Below are 20,875 nucleotides of genomic sequence, written 5' to 3'. Positions count from 1 at the left end.
ATAAGTACAGTTGAAAAAAAAAAAAAAAAAAAATTCCTGGGTTGTGAGGAGTTGAGTTCAAAAAAGGAGTTGTAATTGAAAGAGAGCATTCACCTCATTATATAAAAAAACTCTAAAGATAATAATGACGATGATAATGGTAATAACAACAGTATCAATAGAGTATTTCTTAAAATCACCCATGATTAACATAAATGGCTAATTAAGTTGGAAAATGGAAGATAAAGACGAGTGGAATGACATAACATCACCATGGGCTCAGGTGGTTGGTTAGTTGACCGAGAGCGCTTCTTTAGAAATGCTTGAGTGTTGAAGACATGACTTGCTGTATTTTCCTGATGAAGAAGATTTTTCCAAGAAATCAAAGGAATCAACCTTATGAAACATTAAAAAATTAAATCCATATTACAAGATACAAGATAAGTTTCATACAATGAAATTGCGGTAGCCACTTAAAAGTGAAGCAAAGAACTTTAGGAATATTAACCTGCACAACGTATTCATGGAATATTAAATCAGATATTTTAGGTTGGTTTTATCAACTTAAAAGTGAAGCAAAGAACTTTAGGAATATTAACCTGCACATAAGTATTCATGGAATATTAAATCAGATATTTTAGGTTGAGTTTTATCAACAGTGCAGTTCTTTATGTGATGAAACAATTCACATTGACAAATTAAAGCATCGGTCGTCATACAAGATAAGCATGCTTAGTAAAGTTTCAATAGAGAAAACAAATGGTAAGCAGAATACATACTATATATTAAAGAAAAGTAAAACTCATTGGACAGCTTTATATTGTCAAATACAATGACATATATGGCACTGATTTAGAATTGACACTGGATCGGTTGTAGATTCAGAATATCTGCTGGGCACTACTTTATCTGTCAAGGTCTAAGTTGGCTAGAAGATCCAACAGATAAAATCATACTCAAATAGGAATATTGAAAAAGACAAATCAGATAATTACCGAAGGAAAAAATGTATGAATCACTAATGAGAACAGATTAAGTGCCTGGAGAAACTGAGACAGCACTCAGTAAAATACAACTTCGTGAACAAACCAAGAGGTTTAGTGTACAATCCAAGAGACTAATGCTAACTTTAACTTGCAAAAATCCAGTTCTCAAAAAGATCAAGTCCAAAGATCATGTCCTTAGATCATGGCCATAAGGTTGCTAGCTTTTAATATTAGAAAAAAATATATTCTCTATTTACTCACAAAAAATAGAAAGATTGCCATAGAACACCACATTGAAGAATTAAAAGATCCACTAGGGACAAAAATTTGTAAAAACTTGACAGTCTCCGAAACTAATCGTGCCGTTATCCTTCAAGAGCAATAATCATGCTAGAGTTCAGATGTAGGAAGATATAGGGTTCTAGTAAAATTAATGATACAATATCAAGTAAATTCACTTTTGGGACAATTGGTGATTTCATATGATAGAAAAGCAATGGGTCTTGAATCTAAACCTTGACTCCATATGATATCAAAGCAATGGGTCTTGAATCTAAACCTTGACTCCATATGATATCCAAGCAATGGGTCTCGAGTATGAACCTTGACTCAATAATGTGCCTCCTACTTCAGTTAAATATTCGATATGTCAGACCCACTTATTGAGGGGCAATGTTCAAATTTTAATTAAATTATTATATCCACCATTTTCCATAAGTTTTAAGTTTTTCAAACAATTGGTGATTTAACAAAATCAAGGAATTTTCTCTCTATTGAACAAATAAGCATGAAAAACTTTACACTACGACTACAAAAAGTTAACTATTTATCATAAAGCATAATTGTTCTACTAAATCTCGGACAAAGAGCACCTTCTAGAATAGAAGTATACTAGATATCATAATTTTGTAAGGACATGAATACAAAAGAGTCGCTGAAAACAATATATTTATGTAAATGCCATAAAACTGAAACAATTGACTCTAGGACAGCAAGAGTACGTCATAAACATTTCACGTGGCATCCAAGTATCACCTAAGTTGAAGGTCATGATCCTCTCCCCAAGGCTTGTTGCCACAGATAGGTGATTGCTCAAATGAATTACATACAACACCCTTCATCTGATCTATCCCCACAACATTCGGATATAATAACTTCACAATCTCGCTACGCAAAGAGCTTAATTCGGGCTCTGGAATAGGGGGAATATCCTCTGATGTGGTGATCCGATTGTACTCAAGGTCTACCACAACTACCTACAAGGGGAAAATATGACCAATTAAATTGAGTTAAGCTCAAGAAAGCAACTTGGTAATATAAGCATGTATTTTACACATGCTAACCATCCATAACCAGGAAGAGAGAGAGAGAGAGAGAGAGAGAGGGAATAGGTCAAAAATAAATATCATGTGCAACAAGAAGAAACAATGCAGCAATTATCAGATATAATAGGTAAGATAATGCTTAAGCTTAAAGATTGATAATGTCTAATAAATGTTCACTTGAAACAGCTAGAAATCCCTGAAAGGGACCAACAAAATGTGATGGAAGGAGCCTTTAAGCACACACTAGGTCACTAGCACTCTTGCCCATCGCAGAACCAAAACTGGATGCAGACCCAAAAGGAACCAGAAACAGAAATTGAAATAGGTGAAAGTTCCGAACAAAACAATACCTTTCAGAAAAACCTCTTGTTTTTTTAATATGTTAACATATTGTGTGCAGGACAGCTAGTTTAAAAGATAAATAAAAAACTAGATTCAGAAATTTGGTTGATAGTTATACCTACTTTGTAATGCAAAAAAATAAAAATAAAAAATCATAACATGAATCACAAAGTTTTAATCTGAAAGCATAGGCAAGGGCATATGATTGCTGAAAAAGAGGCAGGAAAATATAGACACTATGCATTGACCTCGTCTATCTCAAGAATGGCTGGAGAATGATCACTCTCCACCAACTAAACTATAGAATCTACTTATAATTTTTCCCAAGGCCAGAGAATCAAGTAGTGATAATTTGGCACCAGACCAACTTTTCTTAGGAAAAGTAAACAGCTTTCACCAATTCATGCAGTGTCAGAATCTATATCAAAACTTCTTTCAAATACCCTAAGGTTGCATCGCATAACTACTGGATTTCTTAAGATGCTAGCAGAAATAAACCTGTTAAATTGACGCCACTTAATTGAGAAGTCACTGTTTGTATATATTATTATAGATGTAACCCCAAAAAGGGTACTTTCAAATTACCTAATGACACAACAACTAATGTTGTAAGTGATGGAACCATTTTATTATTAAAAAAAAAAACTCTCTTTTTTCTGACTTATCAGTTTTCCAGAGATGATGCATAAACTACCTGTTAAAATTCAAGTGCTTTCCTCTTTTTTTTCTAAAATATGAGTATCATAATTCCAAAAAAAAAAAAAAAAAAAAAAAAGAGGGAGGGGGTGTGGCATATGTCCAATAAGCGGTTAAACTAAGTGTTGCTTAAAGCAGCCAATTAGTTGGGCTGATTCTGGTGGGACAAAGAGCAGAAGAAATACTGCAGCCTTAGATTAGAATACCATGAGATCAATACCAGGAAATGGTAATTAATAAAAGAATAGAATTTTATATAAAATAACTTACACCATCCATTGCCAGAGCAGACGTATCAACATCTGAATGAAGACCCATCATATATGGCGTAGGAGCATCAATATAGTCTACTCCACTGAAAAATAGTAATGGAATGTAGACATGCTTCAGCACAACAAACATACCAAGATTAGATGAGAATCTATTAAAAGAATCACAAACAAGAAACAGTACAGTATTTAATCATCCACTATTAAATGAATAACAGGTTAACAGACATTGACAGCCATGATATAACTTATAAGAAATTATGAGAGCAGAAAAACAGAAACCTACATATATATATAAGGGAAACATTGCAAATGAAAAAGTAGTTGACTTCAAAATATAAAACCTCACCTGCCACCGAAATGGATAAATTAAATGACATATGGCCTCCGATACAAGAGTTAGAAGCGAATACCTAGCAAAGAAAGAAGAGATGACAACTTATACACAGAATCTTCATAGCTAGGATGATAACAATCTAACTGATCATTATGAAATTGGTCAAGCTAAATACAAAATGTTATACAACTGAGACATAAAAAAAGGTATAATTTATAAGGTGATGAAGAATTATTATAAGAATAGGCATTAATTCAATATTACACAAATAGCATCTAACATTCAAGATAACAGTAGAAAGAATCTCAAGGAAGCACACTATTTCTGCAAAGGCCCCAGGGAAAAAAAACAATGTGGGTTGAGGGGGAAGGATCATTGCCTTCATTGAAAAGAATGAATTCTAGAATTAAATAAAGCTTTTTTCCTTGCATTTTATGTCATATAGGCATACCATTCAGCTCTATCTAGGGACTAATGTCTAATTAAACCATAGGCTGTCATTTCTTTGACATCAAAATGAACCAACTTCTTTTTGAAGATGGATTGATCAAAACAATGCACATGACCAAACCTTGGTTGTATTAATTGGTACCAGTCATGTTCGGATGCACCAAACAATTAAAATTTTTCTTTTTTTTTTTTTTTTTTGATAAGTAATAAGATGTTTTATTAAAAGCATAAGGCATCCCTACGTACACTAGAAGTATACAAGCGGAAATGCCTAACTAGAAAAAGAAAAGAGAAAGCCGAAGCTCACCCACAAAAGAACCCCAACAAACCCACCCAAAAACCCTCAAAAACAAATACCCAAAGAAGCCCAAAGCCCTCAAAACCCACACAAATCGTTACATCACAATAGTCTTGCCCTTCCTTCTCCGAGGAGACGCGCTAGCAATGCCGTAATTAATAGAGCTTTCTAAATTTAACAGATCTCTCATAAGGCGTCCCCAAGTACACAGGAAATATACATGAGAAAACACCTAACTAGAAGGAGAAACAAAAACAAGAAAATTATAATAACTAATGACCAAAGGATAAACAAAAGTTGGAGTACAAAAAAATAACGACTTAATCTCCTCCAAAGTCCTTTCACAATCCTCAAAACTTATGTCCTTCATTTCTCTCCATAGACACCACAACAAGAATGAATGCACCAAAGATAAATAGTATGTGGGTATGTTAGAGAGCGTACTTTTAATCAATGGCAGTCTCCCACCCTTGGATAAATACATCCGCTTCCACCCTGCCAACTTACTCTCCATCTTTTCAATGACCTTATTCCAAATAGATGGGTCCTTATAATGAGCACCCAAAGGTAACCTCAAATATGCAAATGGCATCGATTCCACTCCACATCCGAGTATATTTGCCAAGCCTTCCACATCTCCCACCTCACCTATAGGAACAATTACAAACTTTGACAAATTTATTTTCAACCCCGAAACCGCTTCAAAACACAACAAACATCTCAAATTACGAAGTTGTTCCACCTTTGGCTCGCAAAATATAAGAGTATCGTCTACAAACAATAAGTGTGACACTTCCATTACCTCATGATGCCGCGAGCCCACCGAAAATCCAGCCATCACCTCTCTCCCTGCCGTAGCCTTCATCATCCTACTAAATGCCTCCATCACCAACACAAATAATAACAAAGATAAATGATCCCCTTGTCTCACTCCTCAAGAGCTACTAAAAAAATCTGCAGGTATTCCGTTAATGAGCACTGAGAAGCATACAGTAGAGACACAGTGATGAATCCAATATCTCCATCTTTCCCCGAAACCTCATCTCGCTAACATATATAATAAAAAGTCCCAGTTGACATGATCATAAGCCTTCACCAAATCCAACTTGTAAATAAGACCCGATTCCCCAGATCGAAGCCGGTTATCCACACATTCATTTGCCATTAAAACGGAATCTAATATTTGCCTACCTAGTATAAAAGCATTTTGTGTAAGTGACACAAGTGATGAGTGCTAAATATTGCATATTTGGACCCCTTAATTTGCATTTGCTAAGCCTTTAGCTTTATTATTTTCTAATGTTTTGGTTAGTTTTGATATTTTAGTGATTTGCAGGCTGCTCAGAGAAAAATGCGGCTTTAAGGTGAAATTTGCAACTCATTCCATTCTGGGGCTTAAGATACTTCATGAAACATTGGCAACAAATTGGGATCAAGCGATGATTCGCACCTGACGAGTCCCACTAAAAGGGCCATATCTAGAGTTGTATAGCTCGGATTGAAGCGATCTTGTTGTCATTGGAAAGCTAACTCAAAGATTTACAAATTCATATTACACAAGAGTAAACTAATTCCAACTGGAAGTGCGCTCGAGCGCACTGGCGCCTTGCGCAGCAGAAAACATGTTGCCCGAGTGCGATCGAGCGCACCTAGAGTGCGATCAAGCGCACTCAGCCGACCTGGCAGCGCTGAAACCCTAAAATTAGCTTATAAATATCATTCTTTTCTATTGTAAACGTATGGAGGCGCGCCAGGGGCGCCGTTCTTTGTCGTTTTCGTGTTTTCTGGGCATTTTGTCACTTTCAACTCGAATTCTTTTGTAAGTATTTGATTTTAATGAAATTAATTTAGTTTCTTTATGATTTCTTTTGTCATGAGAGGCTAAATCTTCAACTAAGGTTGAAGATGAAGCCTCGTCATTGATAAACATTCATCTTCTTGTCGTTTTATGTATACAATGTGATTTTTAATTAAATTGTTATTCATCGAATGATTTAATGTGCGTGTTTATGACTTTTGAACAATGTATAAACTTTTTGGTTGTCTATTGTATGCATAAAGTGCAAGAACATGTTGGATTTGGCGAGGTGGATACCTTAGTACTTTTCCCATTAATTGTTTTCAAATCATTTAGTTTAGTTTATGTTTTTTTGCATGACAGAAATATGCAACTTGGAATTAGGTTAAGATAAAATTGGCTTAAACTAGAAAATTGATTTTTGCAAACACGACTCCCTATGGATTCGACCTCGCACTTGCACACACACTTTACTGCACACGACTCGATCTTGTAAGTACAATTAAATTTGTACATCAACAAGCTTCCCCATCACTGAGTTCAAACGACTAACCAAAACCTTCAAAATTATTTTATACACCCCACTCACAAGACTAATAGGACGAAAATCCTTGATTTCCACTACTCCAGCTTTCTTTGGAATAAGCGCAACAAATGTAGCATTAAAACTCTTCTCAAATTTACCATTCTCATGAAATTCCTTGAAAACCGCCATCATGTCCTCCTTGATCACCTCCCAACACTTTCGAAAAAACGCCATTGTAAAACCATCCAGTCCGGGTGCTTTGTCACCCTTCAATTTTCTTACCACCTCCCAAACCTCTTCTTCCTCAAAATCTTGCTCCATCCACATACTCTCCCCTTCATCAATGGAATTAAAATTTTACATCATAGGAGCTAAGAATCTGGTTGGCCTCACCCGAAACTGTTCTGAATACAATGTTTTATAAAATTGCACAATGTGATCCTATATAACTATTGGATCCTCAGTCCTGCTCCCACCCACCATCATGGCCACAACCGTGTTATTTCAACCATAGTGCCCTAGATTTCTGCCTCCAACTCAACTCTTCTTGAAAAAGTGTCCTCTCTAGATTTTGAGAGCACTCATCTCACTTACTTAGCTCCTCCTCCATTAAATCTCTGCTTTCGACAATGCTATCCAACCCTCCCAATACCTCCTCAAACTCCTTTTTGTGTTTTCCTATATCTCCAAACACCTCCACATTCCATTTTTTGAGATCACCTTTAAGAACTTTCAACTTCCAAGCCAACACATAACTAGAGTTACCTTCGAAGTAATAAAAGTCCCACCATCTCTTAACCTACTCCACGAAACCCTCCGCTTGTAACCACATATTCTCGAACCTAAACGGTATTCGACCCCTTCTTCCCTTTCCACACTCCAAAATTACTGGAAAATGATCTAATAGTACCCTAGGCAATCTTTTCTGACATACATCTGGAAAATGTTCCTCCCAATCTGTGGATATCAAGAATTTGAAGTCTGGACCCTGCACGCCGATTCGACCAAGTGATCCGCCCTCCTGCCATTGGAAGATCGATAAGCCCCTACTCAAAAATAAAATCAGCAAATTCATTCATTGCTTGCGTATGTCTGGCCGCATGTAATTGTTCTCCCGGGTGTCTAAATACATTAAAATACCCTCCCACACACCAAGGTCTGTCCCACACACTCATTAAACCTCCAACAACCTTCAACACACACATAGATTGCTTCTGACACCATCATCATTTGCCCATAGACACCAGCAAAAGCCCACTCAAAATTTTTTGTAACACTCCTTAAAACACATGCTACTACAAAATTCCCTACACATTCCTCAACCTTTTCCACCACTCGTCTATCCCACATTAATAAAATACCTCCAGATGCACCCGTAGATCCCAAGTATATCCAATCAACATAAGTACATCCCCATACACTCTGAATCACCTCAATATTAATAACCTCCATTTTTGTCTCTTGTAAACACACAATATCCGCCTTCCACTCTCGTAAACTCCTCCTAATCTTCATTCTTTTCTCAGACTCATTCATACCTCTCACATTCCACGTAATTATTTTTGGCTTCATTAACAAAATTTCCCAACCCTCCCTTTTCCACTCACTTTAGACGATACCCTTGACCCAGTTGGCTATTTCTTTTTGTAAGGAAAGTAATATCTCCTTAATTCCAATCGTGATATTTTCCTAATTGTGGAGCGCCAGAATCTCCCTTTGTTGCAGAACATGATCCCCGGCCGCGTTCTCCATAAATTGCGCACCTTCCTTACTTAGTTTTGGATCCCCCTCACCGGCAGCCTGTGTTCCAAGATCGCCAACTGTGACTTTATCCCCAACCACCACCGCTGCATATGATCGCTGGTCTTGGAACCCCACCAATGGCGTCTCCTTGTTCACCCCACTCAACTGTCCTATTTGTTTCTTCCCCTCCGGAGCCTCCCCAGTGGACACCCCTTCTCTATTCTTCTCATAGTGCAACTTCAGCCTCTGCAATTGCGATCAGCATTCTTTCCATCCCTTCCCCTCATACCCCTCCGATATAATCACAAAACACCATATTTAGACAACTCCTGATAATTTCCGGGGGAATTCTTTCTTTGCTACATCACGTACGAGAAACAACCAAAGCGAAACATCCTCCAATTTTCACTGATTATCTCACTGTTTGTCAAATAGTCCCAGGCACTCACTAACCAAAAAATGGTTGGCCATGCCATGATCACTTCTCGAGTTTTTCCCCGACTCTTCTCCACCAATTGGACTCCACCTTGAACATTCAAGCGAATCTCAAAGTATTTGGTTTTCACATAAAAATACCCTAGACAACCCATCTCTCTGATCAAAACTCGATGACCCCCAAACCTACACTACCTGAACACAGATCAGAACTCACACACGCACCGTCAGTATTCTTCACACGCTGATGGGACGAGAGAGAATTTCATGTTGACGTGGCAACTTTTGTTATTCAAGTATAAGCAATGAAAAATATAACATCAAGTATAAATTTCAATGCTGTACACACTCAAGAATGATCATAACTTAGCTTCTACTAGAAATAATATCAATTATCTTAGGTCAGAGGAGTACTTGTTCGATCGTAGCAAAATCCTCCTCTCAAGCAACACAGCTGTAAAAAGTTTAATCAAGTTGTCAACATCCAAGCACTGTACCAGTGGCTGAAATGATATCTGCATCCATGAAATAGAGAATGGTTAACAATCGATAAGGTTATCTTTCCACAACTACCAAATCAAACTGCTAGCAAAAGGAAGCTGCGCACAGCTAAGAAAACAAAAAGAACTAGAGGATCATACATCACCATGGGAAAGACCATCTTTAGGAGGAGCCTCCACAGAAAGCAAGCAATTCTCTATAGCAAATAAAACTCGATGCTTTCCAGGGGTAGGCAAAGGTACATTTGACACTATATGTGCTATAACATCCCATAATGGCTTGCTGAAATTGTTGGGGAGCTGAGAACATTAATTACAATAGAAAAGAATACCAAAGATTTCATTTTTCAACTGGACACACACACGCAGGTGCAATGTTGTAGACAAAATATTTAGGTCTCACTTACATGCTGACTCATACCACACACAATCAAGAATTTATAACTGAAGGACACATACCTACTCCCATTTGGGGAAAAGCAAAGTGCATATAGCTCCTCAAGGGCATTTCTGAGGACATGGAAACTGGGCAAGCGCGAAACAAAACAGATACATTTGTCAGCAAATGAATTTGCTGGTATACGGTAAGCTTCAGCAATATCTTCACTGACTGGATCCCGAAAAGCAATGCAACTAACATAGATTTTTGACCCATCACCCTCTGCAGCAAGTTTTACATTTTAAAAAAAAAAAAAAAACATGTGTAAACAATTTATCAGGCATAAGAATAGACACATGAAAACAATAACAGGTCAATGAACAAATAGAAGAACGTAAACTCTAACCATTGACAAAAACCAGAAACAATTAGGCTTCATTTTTTTTTTGATAAATAATTAGGCTTCATTTTTTTCAACGTCAAAACATTTTCCTTGTTTTCAAGTGTTTGGGATGAATGGAAAATTTGGGTTGATGTCATGACGTAGATGATTTTCAAGTTAATGGAATGGTCTTTACCTTACACTTTTTAAAAAACATAAGCTGTTTTCCACAAGACTCCAGAATGCTCGCCCACCCACCTCCACAATTGTTCTCCTCTTTGGACGTCACCATCCTCCCCACCCAACACCAACCTCATCGACTATTGAAAACCCTCCCCCACCAACACACCTCTCGAAAACCCCCCAACTTCCCCTACCCCCGGGGTGTCACACAACTCCCCTCCTCACTTCACAACCCCCCACCAGCCAAGAGTTAGTCTATGTTTTATTTCTTGAATAATTGAACAATTTACGATGGTTTTGGTAAATATGCAAATGATTTTCATGCTAACCAAACACCAAAAAAAGTTTTCAACACAATTTCCAGGTCTCCATCAAACAATTGAAAACACTTGTTTTTCCCATAAAATATTTTCCCTCGTAAAACATTTTACATTAAAACAAACAAAGCTTTAGACTAAACCACAGGAGTTATTTCTTTGATTAAAAGGCTTTACACCTTTTCAAATCAGCTTTCAAACATGTCATGCAACCCCCCTCTCTAAAATAGACTTAGCATTTTGCGACAAAATATAGTACTCAAATCTAATAACATGGAACCACTTTGACAAAGAAAGATGATATTCTGTCTAATAAAAGAATGAGAAGTTCACTAAAATTGACCAAAGCTGGCCAGGTTGATAAGAAACAGCTTCACAGAACATATGTGCTTAGAGTTATGTACAATGACTTTAGAAAAGATAATGCAATGGGATGGAAGATTAGTCATAAAGGTCTCCTTTTGTAAAGATAATTTGCATAGAATTGTTATTCCATTCATAATTCTAGTATAACATGCAATTACTACATTCCAAATACAATTGCCGAGGAATACGCAAACTTGCACCACCAGATGGCTGGAAAATAGTGTTCATAAAGTTCAAGGGCAATGCCATCACGGGGCTAAACAGGAGAGTAACACGAGTGCCTACTGGTCTAAGTCATGGAGCAGGACAAATACAGTTTCCAGAGATAAGTTTAAACTTCAAGAAAACAAAATTCAGATGTATCCTATAGCACAATTATGAAGAGTGGAGCCTGACCTGTTGGCTCTGGCAACTACAATTAACAGAGCACTATGTGACTTATAGCTGAAAGGAAAATAATAAGTACAAGAAAGTTAAACAGAACTCACAGGCATGAACCCAAAAAAAGAAATTAAGAATTGAGTAACAAAATCCACTTTAAACTCCAAGAGCAGAATCGATTTCCAGGGAGTAATAAACATTGCACTCAAAGATGTTGAAGACCAAGACCACTTTGCACCTTACTTGAAGGAATGAGCAATTAATAATCACTTGCGAAAAAAAAAACAATATTTGGTGCAGAGGACAAATGACAGTGAAGGAAGACAGGAAATTGGGGAACTTGGGTAGTAAATGTGCAGTAAAGGTAAGAGAAGACTAGGGACAAAAGCAAGTTCCCTAATGAAAGAGTTATGGGGGAGTAGGAGAAGGTGGCACATTCAGGAAAAGAAATTCATGCCAAAAGAATATGTTGTTTAGACAGGCCCGACTAGGCTAGCAATTGACGAAAACAAAAAGTTTTAAGTGCAACCATTTTTACGATAAGGACAAAAGGAGCAACAAGGAATTTAAGAGATTCAAAAATGTAACAGCCCGCTCCAAGTGGAATGATATTGCCCGCTTTGGTCCTCAGCCCACAAAGTTTTGTTATTGGATTTACCCCAAAAGACCTCATACTATTTAGAAAGAACATGCTCTATATAAGCACAACCACTTTCTCACACCCAGGCAATGCAAGACATCACAAAAAATCTCCTAAATACTGGGAGGACTATGCCAAAAATGCCTAAACATAAGAGCAATGGAGCTCCACATGCACATTGATAGGGCAGCAACCAGTGTCCAGGTAAACAGAATGCACAACTCTAGTCACGAAAGAAACAAAGAGACTGATATAAATAAATAGTGGAGGATACTCTACAGAAAAATGACAAAATGTAGCTCAGGGTGAAGTAAACGGGGACAAAAATTTCCTCATCATCTTATTTTGATAGTTCCTTAGCGATGAGGTAGTACATGTTCATTAACAAATTGCAAGCACATAATTAGCTAAGTAATAAGGCTAATTCGAAGCTAACCATGGAACTCATAGCATAGTTTCTAAGCTATGCTAAACATATATCCAAGGCCTTCTTGTAAGTCTAATAACCGAAAAAAATCAAATGCACACCAAGAGCAAATTATACAAATTAGGATCTAAATGATCAAAGAGAAACATTTAAAGGCTCTTAAATTCAAGCAACGTATTAGATTAGTGCTTATTTTAGACGCACCGGTTAAAACAATCGGATAGCTCTTCGGAAAAGTTAAAGCATCATTGGCATCAAAGCCCGATGAGTAAAACTCCACTCCAGCTGGTAGAACACACTGCAATCGTAGCCCCAACATTACTTTCAAAATTCAACAAAGATCCAACAAAATAATAAATTCAATTTATCAAGAACAATTAAGCACCAAAATAGCAGCAATTGTTATCTAAATCAACTCAAGACAAAAAGTTTCTTACAAGAAACAAGAAAATCAAAACCAGAATGGGCAAAAATGTGTTGTGCTTGTGTTGTTGGTTGTGGTACTTACCCAAGAGAGCTGAGGAGGTGGAGGAGGGTAGAGAGAGTGGTTGGGCGGAGGGTACTGGTCGAGCAGAGAAGGTAGGTACAAGACGCCAGCTCCATGAAAGCCCTTGTTCCCATCTACGGTTCGAATCTCCGGACCAATCCCACACACCACAAAGTACTCGAAGATCCGAGCCATTGTTGTTAAAGCTTATTTGTAACACCCCGCCCTAAAATGTAAGGGCAGAGGTGGAAAGTTTCTCAACTGCCACGCGACACTACTACTATATCCTTAATACATCAACGCAGCAGAAAACCTGCAATAAATTTTTCCATTTAAATTGACCTTATAAAAGTATCAATACAGTTAACTAGAGCTTCTATATCATTACTCAATGACAATACATCGTAAAATGTAATCACTATGTACACGTCACTACAACATAATGTTTAGTAAAAATGTACATACTCTACAACATGCCACACTAGGCATCTATACAATATAAGAGAGACTGAATTAGCTTAAGTCAGTACCTCACAAGTTAGCAACTCAAAGTCTCTCCTTCGATGATATCTAAGCTCACACACAATCTACGACAGCAACGACTACACGATTGTGGCGTCACCACATTCGCACAGCGGATACATGAGTCCACAGTCTCCGAAAGTATTAAATCCACTGAGCGGTTATAACTGAGCCATTTTTTTATAATTTAAAGGTATCCCCAAGCATTTACAATAACGGTTATATCCGGGCTTCTAAAGTGGAGTTTATGACATAAAATTCACAACTGATAAAAGACACGATAGTTAACACATAATATTTTTCCTTTATCTTTTCCATTGGAATCATTCATATATAATCTAACCCAGTTACACACCTTATATGCATTCCCACGCCCAACAAGTGAAATGCACGCATATGTGCATACCTAAGCAACAAGCAATTCATAAACAGCTGTGAATCGCATAAATCTCATACTTGCAATGCAATGTTCATTTTCATGATCAATTATTCATTCAAGTCCCGGTTTACGATCTCAAGGGACTGTTCCCTTCGTATCTGACATATGAAAATTGTTTCTCTTTATGAGGGACTATTCCCTTATTAGTGTGTTTTGAGGATAGCTCCTCTCGGGACTCTTCCCTGATACTACTTATTAGCCCATAACAACAGATACACCAACCAACACAACACGAAAATCCCAATTCTAATTAACCCATAACAAAATCGAACCTAAAATCAAAGTCTCACCTTGCTTGGGATATCTTCCTCAACCACCACGGCTCTCTGTCTTTCTGTCGTGTAGTGGCCGGAAATGCCACGAGTGGGCGTCACGGCGAGCTCCAGTGGCCGTAAACCACCACACTTAACCGGAACCTCCCTCTTTTTTTGTGCCTCTCTCTCCCGATTTCACTCTAACGAGCTCTTCGATCTCTCTATCGCTCTCTTTGGGTGGTTCTCTCTCTCCCTCACCGCGATCGTCGGATTTCAGAAGAGAGAAACAGGGAAGGGGGAGTGGGGTGCGTGCGTGCGTGAACAGAGGAAAGGAGAAAGGATGAACGAGAAGACAAGTGTGTGTGGATCGGCAAAAGATTTAACCAGGACTCGTTTGCATTTTCGTTTTCTCGGGGAAGACGGTTTGGGTTGTGGAGCTTCGGCTGCTGGTTGAAGTGGTAATACTGTAATAGGCTGTTACCAAAAAATAAAAATAAAAACGTACTGTAATAGGGACTTGGGCCTCTATGCCAGATGCGGCAATAATTTTATAAGGGGGGGTTTTTAGTTTTTACCCAAAAACTGACGGCATACTCCAAATGATAAAAAATAAATAAATAATAAAAAAACAAATATTTTCTATTTCTTGGGTTAACCCATCCAAAACAAACTAGTTTTTAGTTTTTTTAAAGCCCAAAACAGGCTTCTCACTCTCAGCATATTTGCTACAAATTCTTCAGCGAGCTGTGTTTCTTCTTGTTGCTGTTTTTGGGAGCAGAGGTAACAGACCCATTTGGCTCTGTTTTCTGGCCAGCTGCATTTGCGGTTGTTTTCGATTTCTTGAGGCCGAGCATGGAGAAGCCGAACTTGGTGGCGGATTTCAACAAAACTTAAAAAAATTATTTTAGCTATTAATTTTTCAATACAAAACTTGAACAAATTATGTAATCCCAAATGAAATTAACCAATCGGTAATTAACTTCATGGTTTGACTCCCAATCTTATTCCATGATAAACAAAATTCAACCGAATTGAAGGTTTCTTAGGACTTTCTGTTACCGACGCTTGATCATAGGTTTCTCAAAATTGTCATGACCTCTAACCACTCTCACTAGGAAGAACGCTCGTTACTTGTGGACAAAAGAATGCGATGAAAACTTCTAAAAGTTGAAGAAACGATGGTAATTACACATGTGCTAACCTTACCTACGAAATTTGAAAATTTTTGTGGTTATATTGATGCCTTCAAGAAAGGATTTGGAGGCGTACTCGTGCAGAATGACAAGGTTATCGCATACGCCTCACACTAGTTGAAAAGCTATGAGCAGAATTATCTGACACACGACCTGGAGTTAGCAACTATTGTTTTTGCTCTTAAGATATAGAGGTACTATTTGTAGAGTAATTTTAAGGGTCCATCTTGTGTCACTTTTATGTCCTTCCAAGAATAATTTGGCTCTTAAAATTATCATTTGATTAAAATCCAATAATGATCAATCACAAGCCTAATGGTGATTTTAAAAGTCACATCATACTTGGAGGCAGAGACGGAAGAAGCGGGACCAGTTGGGGCCGTGGCCTCCACTTCCTAAAAAAAAAATTATACCGGTCCCCCAAAATTATATCGGTCCTCCACCCCAACCCCCCCCCCCCTCCCCCCAAAATTCTTCAGAAAAAAAAAAAAAAAAAAAAAAAAAAAAAAAAAATTGCTCTCCCTCCCCTTTCTTTCACACACACCAGAGAGAGAGAGAAGGGAGTGACAATGAGAGAGTGAGATGTAGAGATTGAGATTGAGATTGAGATTGAGATTGAGATTGAGATTGAGATTGAGAGAGAGAGAGAGAGAGAGAGAGAGAGCTGCTGGCCGATTAGAAGAAGAAGAAGTGGGATTCCGGCCATATGTGTTAGTGAGGAAAAATTCTTACCCTTTTTTTGTAAATTTTCTTATATTCGTGGGATTAGAAGCAAGAAATTGTGAGGATTTATGAGACTTTGAGTTGGGTTCGAAATTTAGGATTCTTACATGTGATTTTGGGGATTTTTGTGTTTTTTTTTTTTTTTTTGTTATTTTATTTATGTATGTGTGTATGTAAATCTTGAATCTTTTCTCTATGGGGATTTCTGATTCTTGATTTGGTATGATTGTATGGGAATTTTAATAGGTTTTCTTTTTAAAGCATTTTGTTGGAAGTTGTTTTTGGAATTTTATGCTTAAATTTTTTTTTTTGTATGTGTGTTTTATTGTTTTATGTATATTTAAGCATACACAATGCAAATTGAGAGAGAGAGAGAGAGAGAGCTGCTGGCCGTGAAGGAAGAATAAAGAAAGAAAAAGAGGAAGAAGAAGAAGAAGACGGACAATTCTGGCCATAGGTAAAATCCTTATCCTTTTCTTGTAAATTTCGTTATATTTGTGGGATTAGAAGCTAGAAATTGTTAGGATTTGTGAGACTTTGAATTGGGTACGAAAATTAGGGTTCATGCGTGGGATTTTGGAGATTTTGCTATATTGTTGAAATCTCTAATTTTTCTTTGAGTTTTTGTTCTACCCGTTGAATTTCAAGTTTCAAATCATAATGATTTGGAGAATTTTTGATTAGGTCCAAATTTGGGGGAATTTCAGTAAGAAGCTAATTTCCTAAAATTAGAATCATGTTGGTTATTGTATGTGAATATGAGTATTATAAATTGGGGGTAAGTTGCTAGATTAATGGAATAAGAAGAGAATAATAATTATAGGATTAAAATACTCTTGTATTCAATGATCAATGATCAATACTCTGATTTAAAATACTATTGTATTGAATGATCAATTATAGTGGTGTAAGATTAAGTAATGTTTGTGTGATTTTTTTAACAATATTGAGCCAAAGACTACAATTGGGAGCTCAATTATGAGCCTTTTAGTGTTATAATTTTTATTTATCCTTAGATTCTTGATTCTTAAGTTTTTTTTTTTTTTTTTTTTTTTTTTTTAATTATCTCTCTAGCTTGCAACTCATAAAATTGACAACAATTCAAATCAAAATAATGAGAGCGTTGTTAATTTATTTTTATCGTTCCTAAAATAGAACAACAACTTGTAGACAACATAACCATTTAGAAGCGGTGCAAAATAACTCAGCGCAGGTCGCAATTTTTGAGATTAGTACTCTAAGCTCAATTCTCAATCTAAGTGGTCTTGTAACTTTTTTTTTTATAGGTAATAAGATGTTTTATTAAAAAGTGGCCTTGTAATTTGGATATTATGGTTATTAAATATTGAGAATATTGGTTGTTAGAATTTAAAATTTTAATTGGAGAATTTGACACAATTCTAAGTTCAATTCCTCATTGAATTTAAGTACATGTGATTAGAAAGAAAAAAAAAAAAAAAAAAAAAAAAGCAAAAACTAGAAGAAAAACAAAAAAAAAAAACTTAAGAAAATTTTTTGCTTGGCTCCTCCCATAAAACTTCCGGGTTCCGTCCCTACTTAGAGGGACACAAGAGTGACATAAGAGGGATTTGTAGCATTACTCCTATTTGCATGACGAAAAGTGCGAGATCTACACGGATCACAAGAACTTGAAGTATTTCTTTACCCATAAAGAGTTAAACATGAGACAGAGAAGATGGTTAGAGCTGATGAAGGCTTACGATTGCGAAATCAATTACCACCCTAGAAAGACCAATGTGGTTGTAGATGCTTTGAGTAGGAAGTCAACCATCGAGCTCGCAGCTTTTGGAGTTTCTCTGTAATGCCCAAATGAAATCAATTAAGTGGTAATTGACTTCTTAGTTTGCCTACCAGTCTTATTCCATAAGAAACAAAACTTAGAGATCTCATCATCTTCGAAGAGGGTTTGCAGCAGAAGACTTTTCACCTATATACTAAGATAACTATAATTTAAACACACAATAAACAAATAACCAGAGTGAATATAAAATATAATAACATAGATGAGTCTCCAAATGTCGCAGTCAAAGACCAATCATCAAAATAAGTTACAAGATTATAAACCAAATCTAACTATTTCGAAACATAATCAAAGCCTACATTTAACAAGATAAAGCATATGTATAATATATATCATGTCCTACCGGGAATCTCCTCCCCCGCTCCGCATAGCAACTAACCACTCGGGATCCAACTCCTTGAAAATAATCTTGAGCACCATCTTCAAAAGAGCTAGACGTCTCTCGGAGAATGTCATTTAGGCAACTAGCTATAAAATAGTACATATTTCATAGGTGTAAAAATGTACATGACGTACAAGTTATTACATAGTAAACTCAATTATTATAAATCACATGTAGATGTATGGCGTCACAGTTCATCACTTGATAATATGATTATGAATGAAATATAGATATAATACATGTTGTAATATAAGAATCATGATATAGTTCAACTTCATATGGTCTATCAAAGCACTTAACATCTTCTTGGTAGGGTTGACATTGTCCCAAAGGACATGTAATACAATATCGATACCCCAGATATCGTATGCATATCATCCGCTCACTAATATCTCGACTGAGTCCGACTTCGGGTAGCCCATGCTGTTAATGATGTCTGTCTGTAACCACCACACAAACATTGGATCCAATGTCATACATAAAAATAAACATTTTTGACTATATGGCTAATCTTTATAACTTTAGTAAGCACATGATTTTTATCCCACACGTACTGGTGTATCATGTCATGAGATACAATTTCATTATTTCTGTCTTTTACATAAATGTTTTTACAAATCGTATAATTTTCATTATCTTATATAATCATCATACGTTTTCACATAGTATAGTTTACAGTAATCCAAAATGTATTTCATGAGATTGTAAACATGCACGTTGGATATATGAAATAATAAAGACTTATCATTAGTTCTAATCTCGAGCTAAAATAAGCCATAAACTTAGGCCCCGTTTGCTAACTGTTTGCTTCATGTTTTTGTATTTTACATTGTGCTTTGAATGATCGCAGGACGACGTCAATGGTTCTTGTCTTTCATTTTCTCTGGCGATAATTGATAAAATAATTATCGTTTTATGTGATCTTTATATTCTACGTCGCTTTAATGACATTATTACATAATTGTGATTGTGTTGAGTTTTTAAATTTGACCATTGTACAGATGCTTATTCCCTACTATGTATATGAATTTTAAATCTATATTATATCTAACGTTGCACATTTGAATATGATTTAAACCTATATTACGTTATGCATTAATACCGACCATAAATAAGTGACATTATGCATTCTATTAAATTGTAGGTTTTTGAACATGGATGCAGCTGGAACCTTAGCTAATAACACTCAATTCATACAACATTACTTAGATGATCTTATCGATGCATCTTCTTATTTCAATTTAGAGGGCTCAGATGACGACGATGATGATTCGAATTTGGATCTAGTACTTAAGGAGGAATTGAAGATGCTTCTTGTGTGCATGGGTTGAGTTAGTGCAAGAATGCTACTACCATTTAATGCACCCATCAATAAGGAGCATGCGAACCCCTCAAAGGACTTTAAAGTTGACCAGCACTATGTGGATATACTGGGTACTTACTGATATCAACCCTAATACATGCTACGGGCGATTTTGGATGGGGCTGAGTACCTTTTTGAAATTGCATAACACATTGAAACAAAATGATTTTCTATAGAGCAGTCGTTACGTTAAGATTACTTAGCACGTTGCGGCATTTTCCTTAGTTGTCACACAAGGTCACTCGCAAATGGATGTATCAAATAGGCTACAACGATCTTCGAAAATCATAAACATATATTGTCACCTAACTGCGAAAGCACTTTGCAGGCTTGAAAAAATAATCATACGACTAGTTGCAATGTAAATGCTTCACCCATATGTCATGAAAGATAGTTGCTACTATCCGTGGTTCGGAGTAAGTCCAATTAAAACCAACGTATTGTTTAGTTGTAAAAGTGTGGGGTACAAGTTTTTTAATATGTACTGATAGTCGGGAATGATTAATGTCTTACTTTCACTTATTTAATTTTATGATTTTTTTCTCCATAAATACATTAGGGCCATTGATGGCACTCACGTTGATGCAAATGTGACAGGCGAGAACAATGTGCCATATAGAGGTAGAAAGTCAACAACGCAAAATGTAATGTGTATGATTGACTTTGATCTGTGTTTCACATACGTCTGTGTTGGTGGGGAGGGCATGTAACGCCCAAGATAATTATTAAGTTTGTTATTAATAATTTCATAGTAATCTAAATTAATTAATGAGATAAAACATGAGATGATTTAGAATAATAGACATAATAAAATGGGATTAACGATATTTGGATAATAATTCTTAGTGTGGTAAATAATTATATGTATGGGTAAATTGTAGTTGAAATAAATAGTAGGGGTAAATCTTGCAATTCTAAATAGTTTGGGTAT

The 20,875-nt window shown here is 36.4% G+C and overlaps 1 protein-coding gene across 1 annotated transcript in view; it reads right to left on the bottom strand.

Moving 5' to 3' along the window:
• SCD1 (stomatal cytokinesis defective / SCD1 protein (SCD1)) overlaps window positions 1-14,950 on the bottom strand; it is a 46,492-nt gene extending 31,542 nt beyond the window's left edge. Inside the window, exons 1-11 of the mRNA XM_088518078.1 lie at window positions 14,498-14,950; window positions 13,268-13,559; window positions 12,964-13,057; window positions 10,144-10,345; window positions 9,826-9,967; window positions 9,599-9,699; window positions 3,947-4,010; window positions 3,599-3,712; window positions 2,001-2,221; window positions 433-487; window positions 252-335 (exon numbers count right to left, since the gene is read on the bottom strand). Coding sequence (XP_088374204.1) covers window positions 252-335; window positions 433-487; window positions 2,001-2,221; window positions 3,599-3,712; window positions 3,947-4,010; window positions 9,599-9,699; window positions 9,826-9,967; window positions 10,144-10,345; window positions 12,964-13,057; window positions 13,268-13,441 — 1,251 coding nt within the window. The 5' untranslated portion in view covers window positions 13,442-13,559; window positions 14,498-14,950. The remainder of the gene's footprint in view (window positions 1-251; window positions 336-432; window positions 488-2,000; window positions 2,222-3,598; window positions 3,713-3,946; window positions 4,011-9,598; window positions 9,700-9,825; window positions 9,968-10,143; window positions 10,346-12,963; window positions 13,058-13,267; window positions 13,560-14,497) is intronic.
• Window positions 14,951-20,875: the final 5,925 nt, after the last annotated feature.

This window comes from Corylus avellana, chromosome 7, assembly GCF_965113065.1.
Source record: "Corylus avellana chromosome 7, dhCorAvel1.hap1.2, whole genome shotgun sequence".
Taxonomy (NCBI): domain Eukaryota; kingdom Viridiplantae; phylum Streptophyta; class Magnoliopsida; order Fagales; family Betulaceae; genus Corylus; species Corylus avellana.
This window is presented reverse-complemented; position numbering and strand designations above follow the sequence as displayed.